The sequence below is a fragment of the Lepisosteus oculatus genome, chromosome 13 (assembly GCF_040954835.1).
Source record: "Lepisosteus oculatus isolate fLepOcu1 chromosome 13, fLepOcu1.hap2, whole genome shotgun sequence".
NCBI classification, from domain to species: Eukaryota; Metazoa; Chordata; class Actinopteri; order Semionotiformes; family Lepisosteidae; genus Lepisosteus; species Lepisosteus oculatus.
In genome coordinates, this window is record NC_090708.1 from 6187928 (window position 1) to 6210727 (window position 22800).

The 22800-nt window shown below is 39.3% G+C and overlaps 1 protein-coding gene across 5 annotated transcripts in view; it reads right to left on the reverse strand.

Moving 5' to 3' along the window:
* The window catches only part of schip1 (schwannomin interacting protein 1), a 253101-nt gene that overhangs the window by 31744 nt on the left and 198557 nt on the right, over window positions 1-22800 (reverse strand). For all 5 annotated transcript variants that reach the window (XM_015361001.2, XM_015360999.2, XM_015361000.2 and 2 more), the window contains one exon: window positions 15208-15792. In XM_015361001.2, the coding sequence (XP_015216487.1) occupies window positions 15208-15792 (585 nt within the window). The remainder of the gene's footprint in view (window positions 1-15207; window positions 15793-22800) is intronic.

The following is a 22800-nucleotide window of genomic DNA, read 5'->3' on the forward strand; positions in this document are numbered from 1 at the left end:
GCACCTATCAGGTCCATGTACACTACAGAATGCCCTGAGGTTTACTACAGCAGGTTACTAAGACATCCAAAGCATTCAAGGACCAGGGCGTATGTTGAGTGGGGTTTAAATGTTTAAATTTTGCATTCTGTCTGAAAGATTGTTCTCATCCCAATCCCATGGGGGAGAAATGCAAATGATGATGCCTGGAAAGCAAATCTGAAATGACTATCAGAGAATAGTGAAATGGGCAGGGGGATAAACTTCATAATCAAGGTATTCTGCTTCAGTGCTCAGGATCACACCAAGCCAGTATGCAAACTGCACCCCCTGCGAAGGACAGAACCATACCATGTACTGTAGCACAAAAACGAAATGGTTTTACAAATGGTGGCTTGGTAAAGCTCAAACATCACGTGAAAAATCCAGTTATACAGGATGATTCAAGCACATTAGAACCTCTAACTAAAAAAAAACACAAATTGCATACATTTAAAAAAACCTTGAACTATGAATCCCCAAACAGCTTAGTATTTGACTGAGTGTAAGATCTTTTTTGTAGAACTGTAGGCTCAGTATCTTCAGGTCCAGATGCCTAAATTCAAATTGATTTATAGGAAAAACGTTATTATGTTTTCCTATAAATGACTTTACATTTAGCATTGTTTAAAGGATCTTACCATAATGATCACGATCCACACTTGCTCTGGACTTAATGTACAGGGTAATCTGAAAGGGTAAACTTCAGATTTGAATAATACAGCTTAGCTGAGATGATTTAAACTCTAGGTTAAACTTCTTGTAGAAGGGCATGCCCCAGAAAATGAACCTTAGGTGTAATTCAGTAGCACTGCGCAGCAGAAGGAAAATAAGGAAGAGCACGTGCCATGAATTTATGCTTCCTGTAATGTAAATTGATCACATTCTTCAAAATGCAGCAATCCATTATTCCTGGCAAGGGTCGCTGTAACCTGGAGCCAACCCCAGAAGTACAGGGGGAAGGTGGGAATAGATCCAGGATGTGAAGCCAGTCCATCGCAGGGAACGGAAACACACACACACACAACTACGTGCACACACACATTCACGCAGTTAAAAAAGGGACCAGTTAATCTACCCAGCACATGTAAGGTGTGCGGAAACTAGAGCACCCAGCCAAAACCCACAGAAACCTTGGGAGAGCAAGGCAACTCTACATAGAGGACACCGCATTCTGGAACTGAACCCAGAACCTGAGAGCTGTGAGGCACCAGTGCTAACTTCAACAGCAGTGTGCCATCCAAATGCAGGGAGATATACAGTATGAAAATAAACCCAATGGATACAATTTCTTTTAGATGCATTGTTAAAAGGTTCTTTTCTATTAGCACAAGTGCAAATGTAGTCTTGGAACAGCATTCAACAAAAAGTATAATAAGCCTACATCTTGATCTAATAAACTCATTTACAAGAATTTTCACCCTGGTATTACAGATTCGATTTAAATATACAGAGCATACGCAGGCTGTAAATCTCCAATGACCATACTAACTAATAGGTCGACACAATGAAAGCAACTATTACAATAAAAGAAAAATAAATAAAAATGTCATACACAGGTGTTTTTCAGGGTATCCTTCAGATATGGTTCCATTAACTTAATTATAAAACACGTTAATGTCTACATGTTATTGTCTACACAGTCACTGTTGGATATATAGTACATACAAAACTAGAAGAAATTAACTCTAAAAAAAGGGAACTAAAAATCTACTCAGGAAAAAAATACCAACAGAAGTAAATTATTTTTATACTGTATTCAAGTCTTCTCTTGAAGTTTTACCACAGATGTATCCCTAAATTTGGGATATGAAGATCCAGTCACCTACAGCATAGAATACAGAAAAGTCTAATCGCTCATCTACATGCGTGTTTCTTCTTGGATGCTGTAAAATTAGAAATGAACACCAACTGTTAATCCTTGAGTGGGTGTAGAATGGGTATGAGAAACTAGTTCTGGAGGCTCTCCAGGGATATACGCTTGAATAAAAATGGGCACTGCTTGTTCTGTTTCAGCTAAACAAAAACAGCATCTCGATGTCAATACAAACCTACTAAATATAGACCCTGTACGTCAAACTTTGTGCTGTCTTGATGTTTTTGGGGAGAGATACAGTACAAACAGTTGTAAAATACCAAATATGGGCATGGAGTATGTGAACCAACCGTGTATTTAAACAAAACTAAACTGAAAAAAATATGGTTTTCTCAGTTAAGGGACACTGACTATACAGTATGTCGGCTTGTGTTACTACTGAAATAACCAGTCCATGAAAACTAGAAGATTAATACCTCGTCTTGTCAAAATCTAAAGGGAACATAGAAGTGAAAATGGTAGAAGAGACGGTATTCTTAAATTTCCCAATCAAACTGCAATAAGAAACTTAAACGTCCAGTTTTAAGTGCTGCCAAACTTAATAAGCCTCAATGGTTCTTTTATTTGAATAATTTGTGTCTTCTTAAATATGAATCTTTACTTTCACAAGTCAGTAACGGCACTCTTAATGGACCTTTATTAATCTTGTTTTATAAAAGCACCCATTTAAATGGCTCCATTAAAAATGCATCCCATAACTTTTTAGAGGTTATGTACTATTTTAAAGACAAGGTCAACCAACTTGAAAAGAATACCCAGGGTAGGAGAGAAATGCCCTGATATTGTTACTAGATTAATTTTCTTTTAGTATTCTGCAAGGCGGGCTGCCACAGACTTCAGTCATGCAATCTGAGGGAGTATTAGACGAAACTTGAAGATAGTGCTAAACCTTTTTTAACCACATCTTTTAAAGAAATGATTATGTGCTAGTTTGTTTGAACCACTGTACCACATAATAATCACATCCTGATATGATCTATGTACAAATGAGCTATGCATATTGCTAAATGTTTATTACAGGGCCATCCAACCACTGAAAAGTCCATTTCCATTCAAAGCTGGTTTATTACATTAATTCTACAGTCCTGGTTCAGTGTTCACAGTTAAATTCACGAGCTTTATCAGCACCTAAAATGGTATTTTCCTCCCTGACAATGATAAGTCCTTAAATCTTCCACACCTGTACTCTTATATTTCCCATAATCAGGTACTAAAGAGAAGCAGATCTAAGAAATACATAAATGTCAGACATATACCACTATACCCAAACCGTGCTGTCTTATTTGATCTTTTAAAACGTGTTTACTGCCTAAGAATTCAGCACAGCCTATATAAAAGCAGGAAACATTCTCAGAAGGGCTGCTATGCAAACATCCATTTCCCTAACCCAATGGTTTTTTTCATGGGTTGGTGCAATAGATAAAACATCAGATTCCTGGCTGAATTCCTAACTGCACTAGACTCAATCATTTAGAAGCATCCGTTGAAAACAAACATGGCTTATAAACAAGGAACAGCAATAGAAGAAGTTATAAAAAATAGGTTATTAGAGGACACATACGCAGCACTGCTTTTCATAACTGTGACATTAATGAACACCTAACCTGTGTTTTTTTTATGGATGGATTCAGCAACAGTACAATTAAGGTGAAAGAAACAGTCTCTTTAAATCTGGAGCACTGCGGTGATGTGGCAATGACAGAAATGAAAAGGCATATTTTTAGAATCATGCTGTAAACAGGCATTAAGAGACCCGCCCAGTAATGTAGGGTTCTAGAAATAGGTACCTACTGTATAATTCAACATTTACAAACCAACAATTAATTTGCACTGCGGGTATAACCAATAGTTTAAGTTACAACTGGCTATGATAACAAACATGGCTAACAGTGGGAAGAATAAAAGGCGGACTTATGTGCCACTCTTGTCTCAAACTGAGAAAGGACATAAAGAAATCATATAGGAATAACCGAGCCTACAACTATACAAGCCTTCCTTTCCTCACTGATGTTCTACCTGTTTTTCGAATTATGTCTTGACTGCAATGGGAGAATATACCCACAGCCCTTTTTGACATCTGTGGGAAGCTGTCTGGCAGCAAGAAACAGTGCAGGAGTCTTTAAGTGTAGCTTCAGGGTGATATCAGGCTATTTCACTCACATTCTCAGTCTAAGCTGTTGACACAATTAAAGTTAGCTCTGTAGAGGAGCAGAATATGGGCTTGCTTTAAGCACACCTATGTACAGCTTTAAGGATTTCAATGGTACTTTTAAATCCCAAATTTGCTTGGGACTCATTTCAACAATAATGTTGCTTTCAACAACATTCTATCTCTTGAAATCTTTAGAATACCTAGAGCCTTTTTATCACATTTACAATCCCTAGAAAAGTCCACATTTTCTTTGGATGCCGAAATAAAAGCTGTGACGAACAGTAGATAAAGTGAGAGGACTTGATACCAACTCAGAAAGACAGCTGTGTCTGAGAGTTGGGAGAGGCACCAAACCTTGAAGAACTTGCAGAATTGTTACGACAGACTTTCTGAGGCTCTAAATGATGACTGGCTGGCAGACATCGCGTTGCAGGAGGCTTGAGTGGGTAGCTGAATGTTAGGTCACCGTGACTCATGTGTTGCTCGGAGTTTGTATGAATAGGCCCAGCTAACATGACACATAATGGGGAGAGATGCAAAGCAGACAGTGATGGAATTCTTAGCTGCAGGCTATCTTTCTACCAGCACAAACAATGTTGTCTAGATCGGCCTTTTCATGAACTACAGCTCAATGGTAGAAAAGCAATTGTTTTGAGCCATTCTTAGAAAAGTTTTCTGCCTAGTCCGAATCATTTATTTGTCTAAGCCCAGGCGTACAGAGAAAAGGGTTTCAAAAAACCTCAAACACAGTTTAAACACTTCGCTCACTGATTTACATTTCCTGTTCTCTAAAGTAAATTAATGCAAGCAGTAACTTGTATACTAGATGATCTTTTTACACACCACTCCGTAAGTAGGACCCTAGTAAAGTACAGTCTTCTAACATCTTCTCTGCACAAATGTAGTTTTTGTCAGGTTAAATAATTAATTCACGAGAATTTTAGAATTGGCAGAATACAATTAAAATCAATATTGTTAGAGAATGAGCTGAGCAGCAGTCTTAAGCCTGAACATTTTTTTTCCTTTCAAAACGTATACATCTCCACACATAGACAGACAATTCTAAACCTTTAGTTAATATCTTTGCATCATTTTTCTTATTCACTCACGGTATAAGCAAACAGCTCAGCTCTTCTTGTGACAAGCATTTAATTTATAACCCAGGTTGTTGCCCAGTTTAAGTGAGGGTTATCTTAAATATATAAGACCATGACTAAAAAAGGCTTCGACATCAAATTGAAATGTTTAAATCAGCTATGCCACATGATAAGTTTTTGATTTTGCTAACCACGTATAAACCTGTCAGCTCAAATCCCCCTAATAACACACTCTAGTCTAAATTTAGGAAAGCAGCCAACACTTAGGAGAGTCGAGCACAAAAACTGTTTCGGATTAACCACAAGATGTGAGCAGGTCATCTGCTGTTCCCCTCCGGCAAACAGTAGTACAGCTGTACAACAGCGCACTGTCCACAGCAATCACAACTAGAGGTCTGTGCCACTTGGCCAGCAATGTCTTTCTAAAAGCAAGTGGAATAAAAAAGTTTCATTTTCAGACTTTCTTCCCCTCAGAAGCCCACAGTGCAGATTATAAATGGAACAGATGAACAAAAAAAAAACCTTTGAGCAAAACTTCTTTTACATTAATCAAACATGTGAGGCAAAAACGATTGTGTTTTAGAATAAAGTTTTGTCTAACAAAAAAACCCCACCAGAACCAATTTTTGAACTATTCTAATCTGATATATAAATCCCGATTTTTACCTGTGTTATTTTCCCAAGTTGGAGTAAAGAATCCAAGGTTGGTCACAAAGACACACAAGCAAACACAGTAAAATCAAAGGCAAACAGAATCAAAGCTCAGAGAGCTGAGTGATGAGGAAACAGGAAATTCCACAGAGAGGCAGGTCTGTGCCGGGCTCAGTGGTCAGCACTGGAGTGTGAGCACCACACAGCAGCACACTGTCTGTATCTGAGGGAACAAACAGTCTGCCGCAGCTAGGAACTGGAGGCTCGTCTTACTACAGAACTCTGGGAGACATAACACAGACTCCACACCTGGAAAGCCCTGCCTTCCCTGCTTTGGCCTCCACACAGAATACCTCTCTCTCTTCTGACTGACGTGGCATAGACCAGATTTGAAGTTTTAAGGGATAACTACTATAAGGAATGTTCTGCCCTGAAATCTACTTAAATTAAACATTATAAACAGCAGCGTGCTGTTTGTACCATTTCAGACTCTTTCTTGAAAGCCTTCCAAACATTTCCCCAGCCTTCTTTCTTTCTCCAGTTATTATATTAAAAAATCTCAATTTAGCTGAAGCGTTTTAGCTTTAATTTTGATTAGCAGTTTACCTATTATTTTATACTACATATCTATAATACTATAATTCTATTATCTATAATACCATTATTCTAACTTCACCACACTTTGCCCTTTTATTTTAAAATTACGTTTTTATTCATTTCTTCTAAGGAGTTACACATGCTTCCATTGAACACAATGGGGTAGGTACTGTAGCTGGGAAATCTGCATACTGTCTGTCATGGGATAAAGTACTGTACATTTTCAATCTACTCAAGTTTGCTGAAAAGTCAAAATAAATAAACAAAACACTGCTAAAATATGATCAATGGAAAATGCACACACACCAGTTTAAAACTCTATTTAAATTCCAGGTTGATGAACAGGCTTGCTACAGGGAGATGTAAAGAAGAAAGGGTGCCATTGCACAGGTTACAACACATCTTAATTGCTGTAATCTGAGTCTATCTCCAGGGCACAGAGAGTGTGTGTCAGTGGTTTTTCAAGTGAGCACCGCCCCATTGAAACTGCACACCCTGCAGGATCATATTCTGCTTGAGTGAAACTAGTCATGTATGCAAACTGCACGGAAATTGCTGAAAGCCAGCAACAGCACAGCACAGGCGAAGTATGAGGTTTTCCAAAATCCAAAATTGAGAGTCAGACAAGAGCCAATAGGCTCCTTGCCCATTTTTCAGTGCCTGCTTATTTTTTATAATTATTATTATCAGCAGGATCACTGAAGGGGCCCTTGACTTATTGCTGAAGCATCTACTTTAAAACTTCCAGTAGAGCTGTACGCACTTAGAATTGAATTAGAAGTCAAACAGTAAGAATGACAGCAGCCATATGAATGAAAGGAGTAAACATTAATAAAAATTAATATATTGCTACTACATTCTAAATGACATTTAGAAATTATTCTAGAAACCACATAACCTTGTGTGTTGCAGGTATTATTAATAATATAACTACAGGAATTCATAAATAGATTATATCAGTTAAATGTATTATAACCTATATATGTTTTAGAATATAACTTATAAATATAATATAATAATTAAAGCTCTAATATATTTCTTGTGTTACAGCCTCAGGTCATATGCGTCGATGTAAAACCCTCAAATAAGCCTGTGAATGAGGTGTCTATATCTGTGAAATGTGCGCTGGGTTTAAATTATTTTACAGAAGTAGGAAGCCTAATCTATATCACAAAAACCCCCCACACAACCCAAGGCCAATTTAAACATAATTTTCAACAACAAAACTCTGAAGAGGCTATCATTTTCTCTTGCGTCGAGTCTTTTAGAAACCACACCATTGAAGAGCAAGCAAGTTTGTGTTTGAAAGAGTGAAGAGGGGATCAGACGGTTATCGAGCAAAGGACACAAAAGCTCAGAAGCATATGCAGTGTCATCCACTAAAATGAACACACCCCAGAATCACAGGACTATCTTTCTGCATGCCCATCTCCCCCATGTGCTTAAGATGGAAAAAGGCCAAACTACCAGACTCAGCTGTGTTTACGCCTGGTCCATTTTGTGACTAAATGTTATTCATCATTCAATTTGTTCCATTTCAGAGGATGCACAGTTTTGAAATGTGCCTCTTTTACTACAGACCTCCAAAGAGGGTGTTACTACTCATTGCAGAGATGTTCAAAGAGCAAAAACAACAAAATGTAATGTTAAATGCTGCATAAGGCAGAGGAAACAGATGCAGTATGATGTCTCCAGGCTCCCTGGTGTCAGAAAGGTCAGTCTCCCAGGTAACTACTCCCATGCCTCATCACGAGGCTGAGCCAATTACTGTAGGAGTCTCTGATGAAAAAAGAAACACAAAGACAGGCCCAGCCCAGCAGAGCAGAGCGCAGCAAGCACAGGCTGGGGCGAGCAGAGATGGCTCTTTCAAGGTGGCTCGTAATCCCATTACACGCATGAGCAAGCGCCTGGACGGTTCTCGCTTTTGGCTGAATTTTAGAACAGGAACTTAAAACAGAGCATCGAGGAGAAAGCTAAGATCACAGCATTTCAACTGATTGGCAGCAACAGGCTTGCTTTCAGCTGCATCGATTTTAAAAAAGGTGAAGCAAAATAATAGGTACCTTTTTATCCATAGGCTTCTGAGCTAAATAATTAGGATACCACATTGGGTTACTCTATAAAGTCACCATCCCACACTTCACACAAAATAATCGTGTAAATAAACTGTAGTGTCATTATCAGTCCATTCACCTATTATTAGAAGGCTGTTCATTCCTGGTAAAGGTTGTGGCAACCATGAGTCTATTCCAGAAGTAGTGTATGGTGCACAAGGCAGGGCTACATCCTAGACAGAACACTTGTCATGCCATAGTCTAACTCGGTGAATATAAAATAAAATGTATATACATTAATTGCACCCGTTTACCAAGGTGTCTCCCCACATCATTCCAGCAAAAGAAGCTTTTTGTGATGCATGGAGCATGGGCATTTCATGACTTTAGTGAACTGTAAAGCTTACAATAAGCAATCTCACTTATTCCACTGGTCCTTTAACACATGGAGGAAATGAGTTTAATTCAGGAATATTCTGACAATCATTTGACAACCAAAAATAATTTGCATACATCTTGCCGTATTATACAAAAAGCTGAACAAACCATCAAGCTAGCTGTGGACAATTCTATGATCTGTCAAGATTACTAAGTTGATGTGAACCAGACAGGCCTAATTGGGCAAACAGATTCCTCTCATTTGCATTGTCACTGACATTCGAATTTAATGTCTGAAGGTGAAAGTGTACTATGATGAACTGGAGTCCCGTCCAGCGTGTATCCTGACTCGTGCCTATTGCTTGCTGGGATATGTTCAGGCTCCTCTGAGACCCCCAACAGGATAAAGTGGTTAGAAAATAGATGGGTGGATAATGCTTCCAGTGCTACATACAGATGTATAAGACAAATTAGACTGCAACCATCTACAGAATTGCAATGCATGCCCTCCCCTTTTCAAAAGAAATCAGGGTGTACATAACATCAGATGATAAAGATTCTATACCTCAGACTTCTGACACAGAGATCTGCTTCTGTCCGGAGGACCTGTTCTTCTTGATGATGGAAAAGAATGCAAAGCCTAGTTCTGCTTTGGAATACTTAAGAATCATCACTGATGAGGGAAACCATTATATGTTCATGAATCGGTTAATATCTCACAGTGATTCAGGCTTATCCTAACCTTCATGACCACCGTTCCTTACTTGTGATCTTACTTGTGAGGTCTCACACCTGAAGAAGGTTCCACGGCCGAAACGTTGTGTTTTCCTTATTCTCTTTTCAGCATTAAATAAACCTATTACTTGTTCCTCAGTACTCTATAGTCAGTATGCTTCAGTAAGTAATAGGCACGGAGTCCAAGAAAAGATTATGTTGGTCAAGAGATTTTCATAACATTCTTATGTTCCCGAAAGGAAAGGAAGCGATTTTCCTTCTTACAGATAGTATTATATTGCCTCAATGTGAGACCATTCATTTCCAAAACAGTCAGTGAGAGAGTCTCATTCGGAATGAGGTCACTGAGGTATGATTTAGATGGATGTTAAGCATGTGTTTCAATTCATACAACTGAAGCAGACTCAACAGTCGAATATCTGTTCAATTTGTCAGCTTGTTTCTTTCAAGAAACATCTGGATAAGATCCTGAATCCATTAGTTCCTGGCAAACGGACTAAATTTGTTGAATGGTCAACTCTCATTTGTACGCTGTTTTACATTTTTCTTCCTTTCACCTGAACAATTCAGCAGGACAAGCTTTCTAGTAGTCTGAAAACATCTACTGCCATACCACACAAAATTTCAGCCCACACTGGAGAGAAATGTCAAGATTCCACTGCTGTCAATCTTGCGCCTGAAGAAAGATATGATTAATCACCAAGCTAATTAAATTTGACTCATTTACAATTTTAAATCATTAATCACAGTTTTGCGTTGGAATACTTTTTCAGTGGTTGTCATGGAGGTTTAGAATACTGTAGCAGCATAATGTAAAAGCCTTCATAAACTCTTGCAGTCTTCCGTAGGTGTTGGAAGGCAGTTCTAATTATCCAAGCACAGAATCTGAAAAAGATGTCGCATAGCTTCTGGGATCAACTTATTTTTTTCATCCAGAAGGGAACATGGGAGAAGACCTGTGCAGTTTTTTATGCTTACAATTTTCAGGCAGTGGGCTACGCTGTCTAAGCATTTTTAACTGTCTTGTTATGACAACATGAAAAAATCCAGGAGCACAATTCTGATAAATACCAGAGATTTGGGACCACTTACTGTACATACTTGTTTACTTCCATGACAGGACTGATTTCAGCAAGCTGGCTAAGTAGCCTCTCAAAATCAAATTAGAAAAACCCGGTTTTGTTGACCAATCCCATGTCTTACGTTTCTAAAGCGCACATCTTGTAACAGATTTTTTACCAGAGTGCAGCAGGAAGAATGCAGCTTGGCGAAAAATCTTAAAATATTTTTTTCTCAGGATCCTGATGCATCTTCAGCACAAGCCCTGATGCTACTATCAGTGTTAAATTTAAATATTTAAACCCACTTTAAAAGCTTTTCTCTCCAAGAGGACTAGCACAACATAAAAAAATGTGATGTGGGAATGAAAATCCTTTCTGAGTTATATAATGGTGTACCCATTCTTTCAATTAAAAAATACAAAACCCAGAATCTCACATACTGTAATGCAATTCATTTTAAACACTTTTAAGCTACAATAAATCTTGTGGATCCCTTTTTTCATTTTAAATGTAGACATTCATAAAGAGCTTTAGCCAATCCCCCGTTTGAAGAATTAGCCTTTCTTTAAAAACTGACATTACATGGCTATGCATTTACTGTACTGATCTAGGATTATATTAAAAGTACAAATTGTGATGATAAAGATGCTCTTGTTAATTTTAGAGTGCTCACTAGGGGCACTCTAAACAAGCAAACACCAACTTTAACCGTGGATTAGACAGCTCTTCACTTAATGATCAATAGTTAACCTTATTATTTCAGATATTTTACCATGAACGACTAAGCATTCCAATACACAGGTTGTATACGGCAAATAAAAAATCTTAAATCTTGAAGAAGGTGACAGTGTTAACCTAATACGTATGGATATAAACATAAAAATATATTTTTGCTTATTCAATATGGCTTCATGAGGGGGATTTAGAGTATTTTAATTTTATTAACTATTTTGGACTAAATTGAATGGTAAAATTAATATTAATGGTAGTAAAATTAATACAGGTAAACTATGAAGGTTTATTCATTACCTAACAATTGTCCTGTTATGCCACACAGTGTTAGTGCACAATTTACAATGCCAGTTGACAGAGAATGAAGGAACGCCAAATTTGTGCATTACAATTTATGGACTACCCTCCACTGCTGCAAATATTTCAGTACAGAAAATCCAATCCAGTTCCAAACCCCCACTGCCTCCAGTTCCATTACATACTGAGCCTGTCGTGTCTTCATCTTTCTGCAGCTTCCCAAGCAAAAGTAAACAGCCTGCACACTTAAAACACCTCCTGCAGCAAGCAAGCCCATCTACAGTAGTTCACGTCCATATAAAAACATGAAATGACAAGGAAAGATCACAGCTGTGTTCAATGTGTTGGTGTGAATTGAACGAAGCTGGGAATAAAACGATTTACGTGGGTTTTTTCACTGACTGCAGAGAAGATTTCACCTAGCGTGAAAAACCAAGAGGGAAAATCTGATATGCAAATGCAGGCATTTTTTCCAAGCAACTTGCACAATTACAAAAGCATTTATGTGGCAGATGGATGCTAATTGATCAGTGGTACATATATTCCTGTGTATATGCACAAAACCCGGCTTTGTAAATGACCTTTTTACATGGAATAAATGTCCTGACATGTAGCAGCTCTAACTGTGCAGTGCCACTGGGCGGTGCACATTGCTTACAAAGAACATTAAACTGCGGCTTCAGCTATCAGCCGAAGAATTCCCTGTTGTGTGGGAAGGAACAAGAAATAATTTTAAATTCCTGAAATACTTAGTGCTGTCTCTCCTGGTTTATTCCTGGGATGAAAGAATTGTTACATAAGCATTGTTTCACAGTTGTATGGAGACACTGTATGATGAAACAAACTCTCAGGAACACAAATGAAAAGTAAGAGGTGGCACTTTAAGAGCACAAGACCCTTTTGTTTTTTGCAGAGGGTGTGAGGTGTCTGGAAAAAACCTGCCAAGACATGATGTGGAAGTTGATTTTATTGGCTTCTTCAAGAAATGGATGGGTAAGATCCTAAAATCAATTAGCTTCTTGGAACCAGACAAACAAGATAGGCTGAACAGACTACAGAATTATCTTTCCCAAGGCAAAATACTGTTCTACTGTAAGAACTGAGAATTTCGTAAGAGACATCTTTGGTAAGACAATTGAAAAATTGTCAACAAAATGAACTGGATTTGAATTATTTTACTGATGAGAATTTTTGCAACTTGCACATGGATCCTCAAATTTGAGAAAAGGCTTCATTTACAGACAAATCTATTCAGAACACACTGACTTGTTCATTTTTCAGAGTTCTACAAAGGATTTAACGTTATTTCCAGCAAATGAACTTTCCTACACTCATCTCTGCTTATCATAATTTATCTTACATTTCCTGAAGTTGAGCTGTTTTGAGTGTTTAGTCAAAAACAGTGAAAAAGAAACAACATGCTGTTGACAGACATGAATATACAAAGGAAATAAGAACATTGTATTTGTAATAATAAGATCTGTCCTCGATATTTATGAGGCCCTGAAACAACTTGTAGGGATAGGCAATAACGCAGCTCTCATAAATGAGAGTTCATGATAATCTTTGTACTTTGTGGCTAACCAAGAGTGAAAGAATCGTCATTTTGCTCATACTGCATTCAAATTCAGTGGAAAGATCAGGGATGGGAGTCTGGAATAACAAAAAGCTTTAGATACCAAGCATACCATGTCAGATTTTACAGCTGTTAAAATCAAGTTCCTGAGCTCTGTGGAACATCAGGCAGTGCCCGACTCACTCATAGACAAGGCAAGTGTTCTTATCTCTTTTCCCCACAATAAATAAACCAACGACTAGAGAAACAATTCACTCAAGAGCAAAAAAAAAAAACACGTTTTCACGATTTCAATAATTAACGGGCAAAATTACGTCTTTGTATTTAAAACGTCACAATATCTCCCTTAGCAGAGAAATGCGTTTTTAAATGGAATCACTTTTCCATAATTGCTAAGATAATGGACTTTAACCTTAAGAGTCTCGTACTGACATGATATAAAGCAGCTTCCACCAATAAGTCTACAAATGACGCAAAAGGCAATCACCAATGCAGGCCTGATAACGGGACTTATCAATACTAGGACTGTGCTATCTGCGTTTTGAACCAAGAACCTATTCCCTAAACATACTGCTATCTAGAGTACAAGGTGGATCAGCATTTGTGAGGACAATGTTTATTAGTCAATGTCGCCTGTGAAACAAACACAGAACAGTGTGACACTTGTAGGCATCAAAAAACAAAGTCTACCGTGTCTCTTGGGCTGAAATGTAGAAAACGTGCCTATATAGTAAATCAAGATCCCTGGGTAGGGAAAAAAAGGGGAAAAAACAACAAAATTGTAGAAAACCGTACAATATTTTATGCATTCACATTTTTTACTGATGAACGCTCACAAGCATAAAGACGACTGTGGCCCTCTATAACATGTGACGCAATCATAGTGACACCGAGATGAATTTTGAAGGATGCTTTACCTTGGCCCAGACGGAAACAGCCTAAACCAGTAAGTCAGCGCCGTTAGCTGCATCCTGCATTGCAATAGCGCCCTCTAGTGCGCTCCGTTTTTAATACAAATAGTTCCAGATCATCATTTTTCACCTTTAAGCTGCCCAAGAGGGGTCAATAGGTTTACATTCACATTTACCCGTGCGGAGGCGGTTTATACAAGGCAACTTAGACTCGCAGTCAAGATACAAAGGGTACCTGTTGAGCAGATTAAATACGTTCCACGTTATTGTGTCGAAAAAAAAAGAATAAAATCAACGTGAATTATGCTTAGTTACTTGCAACTCGGTTTCTATGCATTAGAATCTGTATAATAATTATTATACAGTGTACTGTATAATAACACTGAAAGTTCAGCATCTTTAGAGGTTCCACAAAAGCAACACATGACATTAAAATGTGTTTATATACTGTATATATATTTATAGCTTTTTAGCAATAGGACCAATAAGATAAACAATTCGCTTGATTGCAGATAAGGAGATATGGTTTATTTACCTGTTACCATAATGCCCAATCAGACACTACTATTACTGGCCCTGTATGTTAACTCTGCAAATAGGAAATTAGGAAAAGGAAAATACTTGTCCACTGGCATGAACAGAACACCTGTGCCAATAACAGCTTTGAACCTCATTAAAAGAACTACTGGCAGCAGCCGAGTGTTCAAAAACGCCATTTCTGCTGCTTACTTGCAAAACTAACCTCTATCCACAGCACAGACCACAAAGCTAGAGCTGATCTCCACAACAAATTGCAACTGCAAACAGAAGTAAAATCAACGGATCAAACAAGTGTTCTTCCGAGAAGCAGTAGGCTACAAAGAGCTTAACACCGCACCTGAATCCACATTTCCACTGGCCTAACAGTTTGGCTCTCTGAAACAGATAACAGATGGACTAAAACGCGATGGACTCTTACACAAATACAAATGGGCAACACTGGAATGGCACTGCACAGAACACAAGTCAGCTCTGTTTACACATGCCGGACCCCGGAGCAGGAGCTCGAAGACAGCAGGAGGCAAGGACTCACTGAGGTGTAATTGGTTTTTCCCTGGCTCTGGTTTTGGTTACGCATCTCCTGTTCCCGGAACTGCAGGCCAGCCAGATGCTTCTCTAGTGCTTCCCAGTCCATGGTGGGAAGCTGAGGTTCCTCTGCGGTGTTAGTTCCCGAGCTCTCCTGCCTTGGGGAGTCCACACCCCCTCCTGTTATCCTCAGGGGCTGGCTGGGCTGCTGAAGTGGTTCGTTTGCTTTAGCTCCCAAGTGACTTGGAACAATATTGCCATTCTGCTTCAGTTCCTCAGGAGCAGGGTCAAGGGGAGGAGGAGGGGTGGGGCTTTTAACATCTTGGAACTCCTCGGCTAAACTCCTGCTGTTCACCGTTTTTCTGTAGCCCTCGTTGTCTGCGTAATCCCCATACTCGCTTTCCCACTCCTCGATCACCTTCTTCTTGTACTCCTGATAGTCCTCATCTTCTTCGTAGTCTTCTAAGGTGGCCAGGTCCAGGCTGGGAGAAGACTTGTACTCCGAACAGGGCGTCACTTTGTTGGAGTTTGATTCGGAGCTGGAGCGACTGCCGGCATCACTTCCCAAGTCCATACCATCCTCCCTGTAATCCTGAAGAAGGAAACGAAAGAAGAGGGAGGGGGACGTTATCGAAAGGGGTTTAACAAAACAGTGGACCTGAAACGTTTACACTTCTCACACATCAGTGAACACCCAGCGGGCTCAAGGAAACCACGACTGGTTTGCACAGCTGGGGATAAGAAGTTCAGAACCCCTTCCAGAGCAAAATTACACGGATAGCATACAAGCTGCTTATGCTTTTCTGGTGAGCAGCTTAGTAAAAAAATGCATTTAGTTTGCATATTAGAATGCAATATCTCCGAACAGGTCCTGAACAGCCATTCATTCTGATGTTACTCAAGCCTACGCTGTTTCTGCTCCACTGAAGACTTGCCTCAGCTTAGATGGCAGGTCACACCTCCAGGTAGCTGCGACCAGAAGGCCATGGAGTAACAGAATGCTCAGCAGAAGCATAAACGTCCGAGTTTAAACTAGGCCTGCCCAGTATAGGACAATCTGGTCCTGTGGTTTGCTTTACACCAAAAAATATAACTGCATATTGCATCTCAGACTTAAATAATAAGAACTCACTCCATGTTATAAAAGATGTTTGGTAATTTCAGACCATTTGTAATGATTGACTAATACCTACATCTGAGACATAATAAATAGTAAGTCTGTAACAGCAGTATCTCCAATGCAGGATGGCCATACTGAGCCGATAGTAATTTGGTGGAAGTGAGCAGGAAATGTCCATGGCTCTGAATATTTTGATGTTAACCATTAACTGCAGTGGTTTTCCACCTCGAGTGAAGTCAAAGGACAGCGAGCCACATGTGCTCTATACATGCTCAGAGGAGGCAGAAGGGGACAGTAGATAACCAGCTGTAGTGATGGTCAAATGGAGTGCAGGTGTCCACAGGAGTCATCAGACATTTTCTCCACAGCCTGGGGAACTATGGAAGATGAACTAAATCCGAAATGTTTCTCACCCTGCTGCAGAGGTGGTTGCAGGCTACAACAGGCCATTATCTCCTGTCTGTTTTTTTTACTGCTCTAGGTTTTCACAGTCCTTTGCTAACAGTGATGTATAGGAAACCCGAGAAAGGATTTAACGGAACAGTGACCCTCAACAAAATGTGATGATCTGCCGTGGTGCACAGTGAGATCTGGGCCACTGGATGGCCACAGGTGGTGATCTGTAAAGGAACTGTGGGTTTGCTTTATCATGATTTACAAGGCAGGATGCTTGCATACAGCAGCCATTGGGTATCTATATGGCCAACTGGTGCATACGGCCATCTGTCTATGGAGGACAGCACTTTGGGGAAAATGGTATCCCCCGTACTATTTTAATATGGATAAAGGAAGAAGGCAAATTAACTTTCACAGCCTTGGCAAACAGTAGTCATGGCCCTATTGAACAAATCTGAAGTATATTCAACAAATCCTCGCAAAAGTCCCATTTCTCAGTACTTTCTAATGCTGACTCCTCACAGAGACAATGATGGGCAAAATTTCTGGGATACTTTCCCATTGGTAAGAATCAATACGGTAAATGATGCAGATTTTTCAAGTTGAGATCATCTGCCAGAAAAGTGGCTGAAGACTAAGATGGTACCAAAAATAACTGAGAAAAGACAAAGTGAAGACACATTTTATCCTACGGAAATTACGCAATTAATTGGTGTTTTTCAATAGATCTTAGTATTTTTTGTAATCGTACTACTGTACAGTACTGAACTATAATAGAAAAAAATAAAATCATTGAAAGCACTAAAGGACGTTATTTTTGTATTGCAATGGATTAAAGACTTTGTGCTTAATTTCCTTAAACCTCGGACACCACGCTGATTATGCACCAGTATATCCTTACGCCGTCTATTTTTGTACTCTAAGCCTGAAACTAAACACGGTGGCCTGTATTTTAGGGGAATGACATTAGTTCACGTACTTTGCATGCATTAGTTTGCAAAAAACGGGCGTTAAGGGCTTGAACCGAGCCTAGAAGCATTCACAATTACAAACCTGTAATTGCCTTTTCCGTGCTTAGTACAACATTTCAATTGTGTAATTTATTACGAGGTGAAAATAAAAAGAAATGATTACAATTCAGATCGCATTCTAAACAAGTTTCAAAATCCATCGTACTTAAACGTAGCTACTTGTTAGAACTTTATAACACGTCTCAAGTTAATATTTGTAACCGTTAGATTCTGTTGAATTAAAAAATAAAGCCTTGAATCCAAAGGCAATGCTAGAAAGGTACAACAGAAGCAAAGCGATGTGCCAAGCACATTAAAACGCGTTACGCACAGGACGAGAAGAGGCGCGGCAACACCAAGAATAGCTCTATCTTTCATCAGATTCCATAAATCTCTCTCCCTCTCTCTCTCTGCAATGTTTGTTTCTAAGCAGTAGGATTACAAGGCAAGAGATAGAACCATAACAAAATCGCCGTATACTGCGTACAAAATGACATTTTAAACATCCGATACTGTTTCTGCAAGGGACTGAGTATTCGCTGCTTACGCTACATTTCCATGACCAAATCCCCGAGTCGCCGGTTTCTAAGGAAGTGGAAATACTGTAGCGCAATCAGGTCATGATCCAGACAAAACAATCTCCACGAAGAACGGATAGACTCCGGGAAGTATATTCTCAGAAGTTTGCTTTTTTTACCCCCTCCTTATCGATCCCAACCCCCGCTCCTTGGATTAGTCACATTTCCCCGGGATATGCTGGCTACATCATAACCTCACGAAGACGAAAACTTCGCAGCGCTGCCACCCAGACAAATATTTGACTCAGCACAACCTCCCTCGTTGTCTTAGATCCCACTGTCAAAAGCCTTCTGATATTCGTAACGGAGGAAATCGAAAGCAAGTTTCAACAACAAAAAAAAAGACAAACGCATCGGATGTCATCGGGAAAAGACTTTGATCATTGCAAAAAAAAAAATCACAACACAACCTGAATTACAGTGCAGTTTTGCTACTTTCATTCACATTCTCGTCCGAAACGTGAACATGTCAGAGGGTCTTACCACAGAGCACATCGGTTTACAACGTCCCCTTCCCGAATCTGTGAATGAAGTTACTGCCTTTATGGTACAACTGCGGTGTGCCCATTGCAGTGTACTGAAGAAAGATTCAACTCTAAACTATTAATAGGACCTTACGAATGGAATCGTGTTTTCATAGGCGACTAGCTGCCCAACAGAGCTGGAAGTTATTGAAAGGGAAAACCGTGGGAATCCTGTTTAAACCCGCACTTGCTCTCCTCTTAAAAGGGCAACGACTCCACGAAGGATTCATTTATGCCGGCGGTACACGATCCATCACAGAACGATCACGAGATGAAATGAACACACGCTATCAATATTTAGATTCTTTTTTTTATATATAGAGAGAGATAACATCAATTCAGTGTGATCCTTGCGGGATTAAGATACTGTGGACCTGCTTTAGTTTTTTTCCAAGGAATGAACTACCCCTCCCCCTATAGAAACATCTTTTGCATACAATACTGTACATGCACAATTAGCTCAAAATAATTGTTTTTTTGACAATCGAAGGAAACGGGAGTGTAAATGTTTTGACGTTTCGAGTGGGAAAACACCTATTGTCGCCTTCTTCTTTTTTATGTGTGACACGTTTAATGCCAAACACGAATTTTCACGGTGACCCTGCTTATTCTCAGATTTCATTCTAATGCTTTCCTTTCTGACGGTAGTAACCGGTCCCCCTGTAGAACACAAACCCCAACAACAAACCAGCAAGCCAGACCGGGTCTATCCTTTCACCCAAGGCAACTACTGATGGTGTTAACCTCTTTCTGGATTCGGAAAAAAAAAAGTGGAATCAAGGTCTGTGTAATGCAAAGTCATTCGCTGCATCCCAAAAAGATGGAACGACCCAAAAAGAAGTCGTTTGTGAGCTAGTGCAATAATAACAAAAACAACAGAAACAACCATAGTAGTCATAGAAGTAGTAATAATAATGCTTTCTGATCACAAATTGTAGGCTTGAGGCGATACATGGATTTTAACACGATGCAGACTTGACTTATGTTGACATGCCCAATATGCAAAACACCAGAGGATAAACAAAGCGTAGCTCAAGTAAATTACATCAACAAGAGAAATATGTTTCGAGGCAGATATTCTATGCAAACTGATTAGGCTAAGTTAAAAAAAACCCAACATTTACCACAAAGTACTGTACTTACAGTCATCTTCGAAAGGTTCCTCTTCTCAAGACATTTTCACTGTGTTCTAAAATGATTTCAGTAAATTAAATAGGCCTTTAATAAAAACGCACAAGTAACACCAGCTGCTACCAAATCACACAATATAAAGTCGGCACGATGTCATGAACGTCTGAGATATTTTTCATCGCCTTCCCCTTTGCAACCCAACCCTCAAGTACTCTAGAGATTGAGTTCACAAATAGATTTAAAATCGCCGGCTTCCAAGCATTTAGTGTTTTCTCATTTCCCGGCTGAAGCCAGACCCCGGCATAACAAGAAGTAGTGGCAATATATTTCAATTCCCCTGCAAAGCGCTAGTTTTTCTAGAGCCGGGGACTACCCCTCTCAGCGCACACGTAGCGAAGCATCCTTTGAACCGGCTTTTAACCCTCCAAATTCGCTGCCTTCGACTCCAAGCAGCAGTGAACGCAAGTGAGCCAATCCCTCTGTCAAAAGCCCAGCCTTCTGCACTCGCTGACCTTGCGAGAGAGAGAGAGAAAGTCTGCTAAACTGAATTATTCATTGCACATCCGCGTCCTAATACTTTCGATGCAGTTTTTAAACTATTAATATTATATGATTTTTTCCCCCGTTGCGTAATTCTTGTACTTCTTGTGTCCTAACCCGGTCACTAAAATTGGTTAGTTCGTTTGATATGTACAGTAGATCTTGTGTTATTTCTGGAAGGCAGCTCTCGGAGGTGTCCCTTACTACATGTGAGCCTCCCGCCGCCAGTGCCAATACAATTAGTCACGGCAGCAGTGCAATACGAAAATCGCTCGTCCTTCGTTTCTTGAGACGCTTATTTTGCAGGTGTCTCTAACCGATATTACTGTGGTACTTCAATCGTCTTGAATAGCATGTCAGAACAGTAGCAAAAAAACTAAACAAAAACGAGCACACACACAAAGATAAACAGAGCAAGGTGAGAAGCTCTCAAAATGCCTGTTTTCTACTGATCTGAAAATTGTCCCCTGTCCCTCTTTTCAAAACTGCAGCAGCACTAGGTAAAATGTATCCATTAGTTGCTCTTGATATGATATTGATCTATATTGTTTGCTTTAGGCTTCATAATGAACATTTTCTGCATTCCAGCTCATAATACATTAGGCTGGCACAAGAAAAAACCAAGGTGTTTTCATAGCTGCTCAGATCAGTTCGATCAATACTGGTGAATGCTCTGAAACATTAACAGAACTGCTCGAAAAAGTTTAATTCTTCCCAATACCCAGCCACTCTTCCACATGAGCAATGTATAATATGTGCCCTCATTTTAGATTGCTGTTAACCAAGTATGAAAGTATTTTATTAGCAAATATATCTCTCCATATCTCCAGAATTGGTATTTTCTGTAATTTAAACATACAGTACATGGTTACTTTACAGCTGCTCTACCTGGTTAAGAGGAAACTGTTATTTTTAATTTAGCAATTGACAACTGATTCATCACACCAGCATGATAACAGACAGTCTGGAGATACCTGCAGGCATTCTTTTACTTTTACAATTTATTCACACAAAAAATTTTATTTTCTTCCAATTACATTTACCTCCCCTCGTCCCTTCTACCTGTTCCATAACAGAAAAAATATAATTGGTGATTGAAAATGATATGAAAAAGAAATCCCTGTAAAAGTATAGTTGACGGAACAGATAAAAGCATAAATAAAACAGTAACTGCGTGGTTTCAGGTTATTCAATGTGTCTGTAGTGTCGGCAGAAACTTCAAATTCTCACAGATAATTTCAGGATGCCTGCTGTGAAGCTTTTGCACTTTGTGGTGTACAAAAGCCCATTTACTGTACTTGCAGAAACCTGTCTCCTACCTGCAGTGTAGACCATTCTACAGTACCTACAGTACATCATACCCAATGTCTTTCCTGTCACTGTCCCTGTCAATGTATTTCCTGTCACGAAGCAATGTCATTGCGACAGGAAGGGGAAACAAATATTGAGATTTCAAGACCAGTGTTGTATGGAAGTGGTGAACAAGGTAACACATTTTAGTTTGATTAAAGTATTTTCCTCTGGATAATTGTTGATTTAAAGTGATGTTTTTGTACCTATGGGGGGGGGGTCAAGACACACAATTTTCCATTTCATCACTGCAAAGAAATGATCTAGGCAACAATGCAAATCATGTGGCCTCCCTCTGTGTTAGATAAGGTTAAATAAGGAAGAAACAAAGCACACAAAAGCACACAACATGTGAGCTATTGCTAACACGTAATTTAACATACCGTACAAGTCACTTGTAATGCTCCAAAGACGTACTTCTGAACCACTGAATTCTTAATTTGCGGATGTAAAACCCATCACATCACCATGGGATGGGAATGGTTCCTGCTAAGAGCAACATTAGATACCCATGGTTTTTCTTGGATAATTAATCCATCACCAGGGCAACTACTTCCTCACAATATTTCTAGGAGGTCCCCGACACTTTCAAGTCTTGCTCATGTGAATGTGACATTTATTAATTCAGAATCAGACCTAGCAATTAGCTTGTCCGCAGGAGGCTAATGCATTTTTTTTAGTCCCACTGTTTCCTTATGAACACGTGCTTCGATAACCTCAGGTGCACTCACGTAAAAGGCCACCTGAGATCCTTACTCTGTTCTTTTGCTAATTTCTGAGAATGAATAGCGTTTTCATCAGTGTTTCTTAGTCATTCTTTCATACAGTGCTTAAAACTCAAGTAGAGATTTTGGTGCCAGTGGTGAAACACTTCTCCACACAATGGTGTACAATTGGCTACATGCTGCTGAGGATGGGTAGGCTTTACTTATTCAGGGTACCATGACTTAC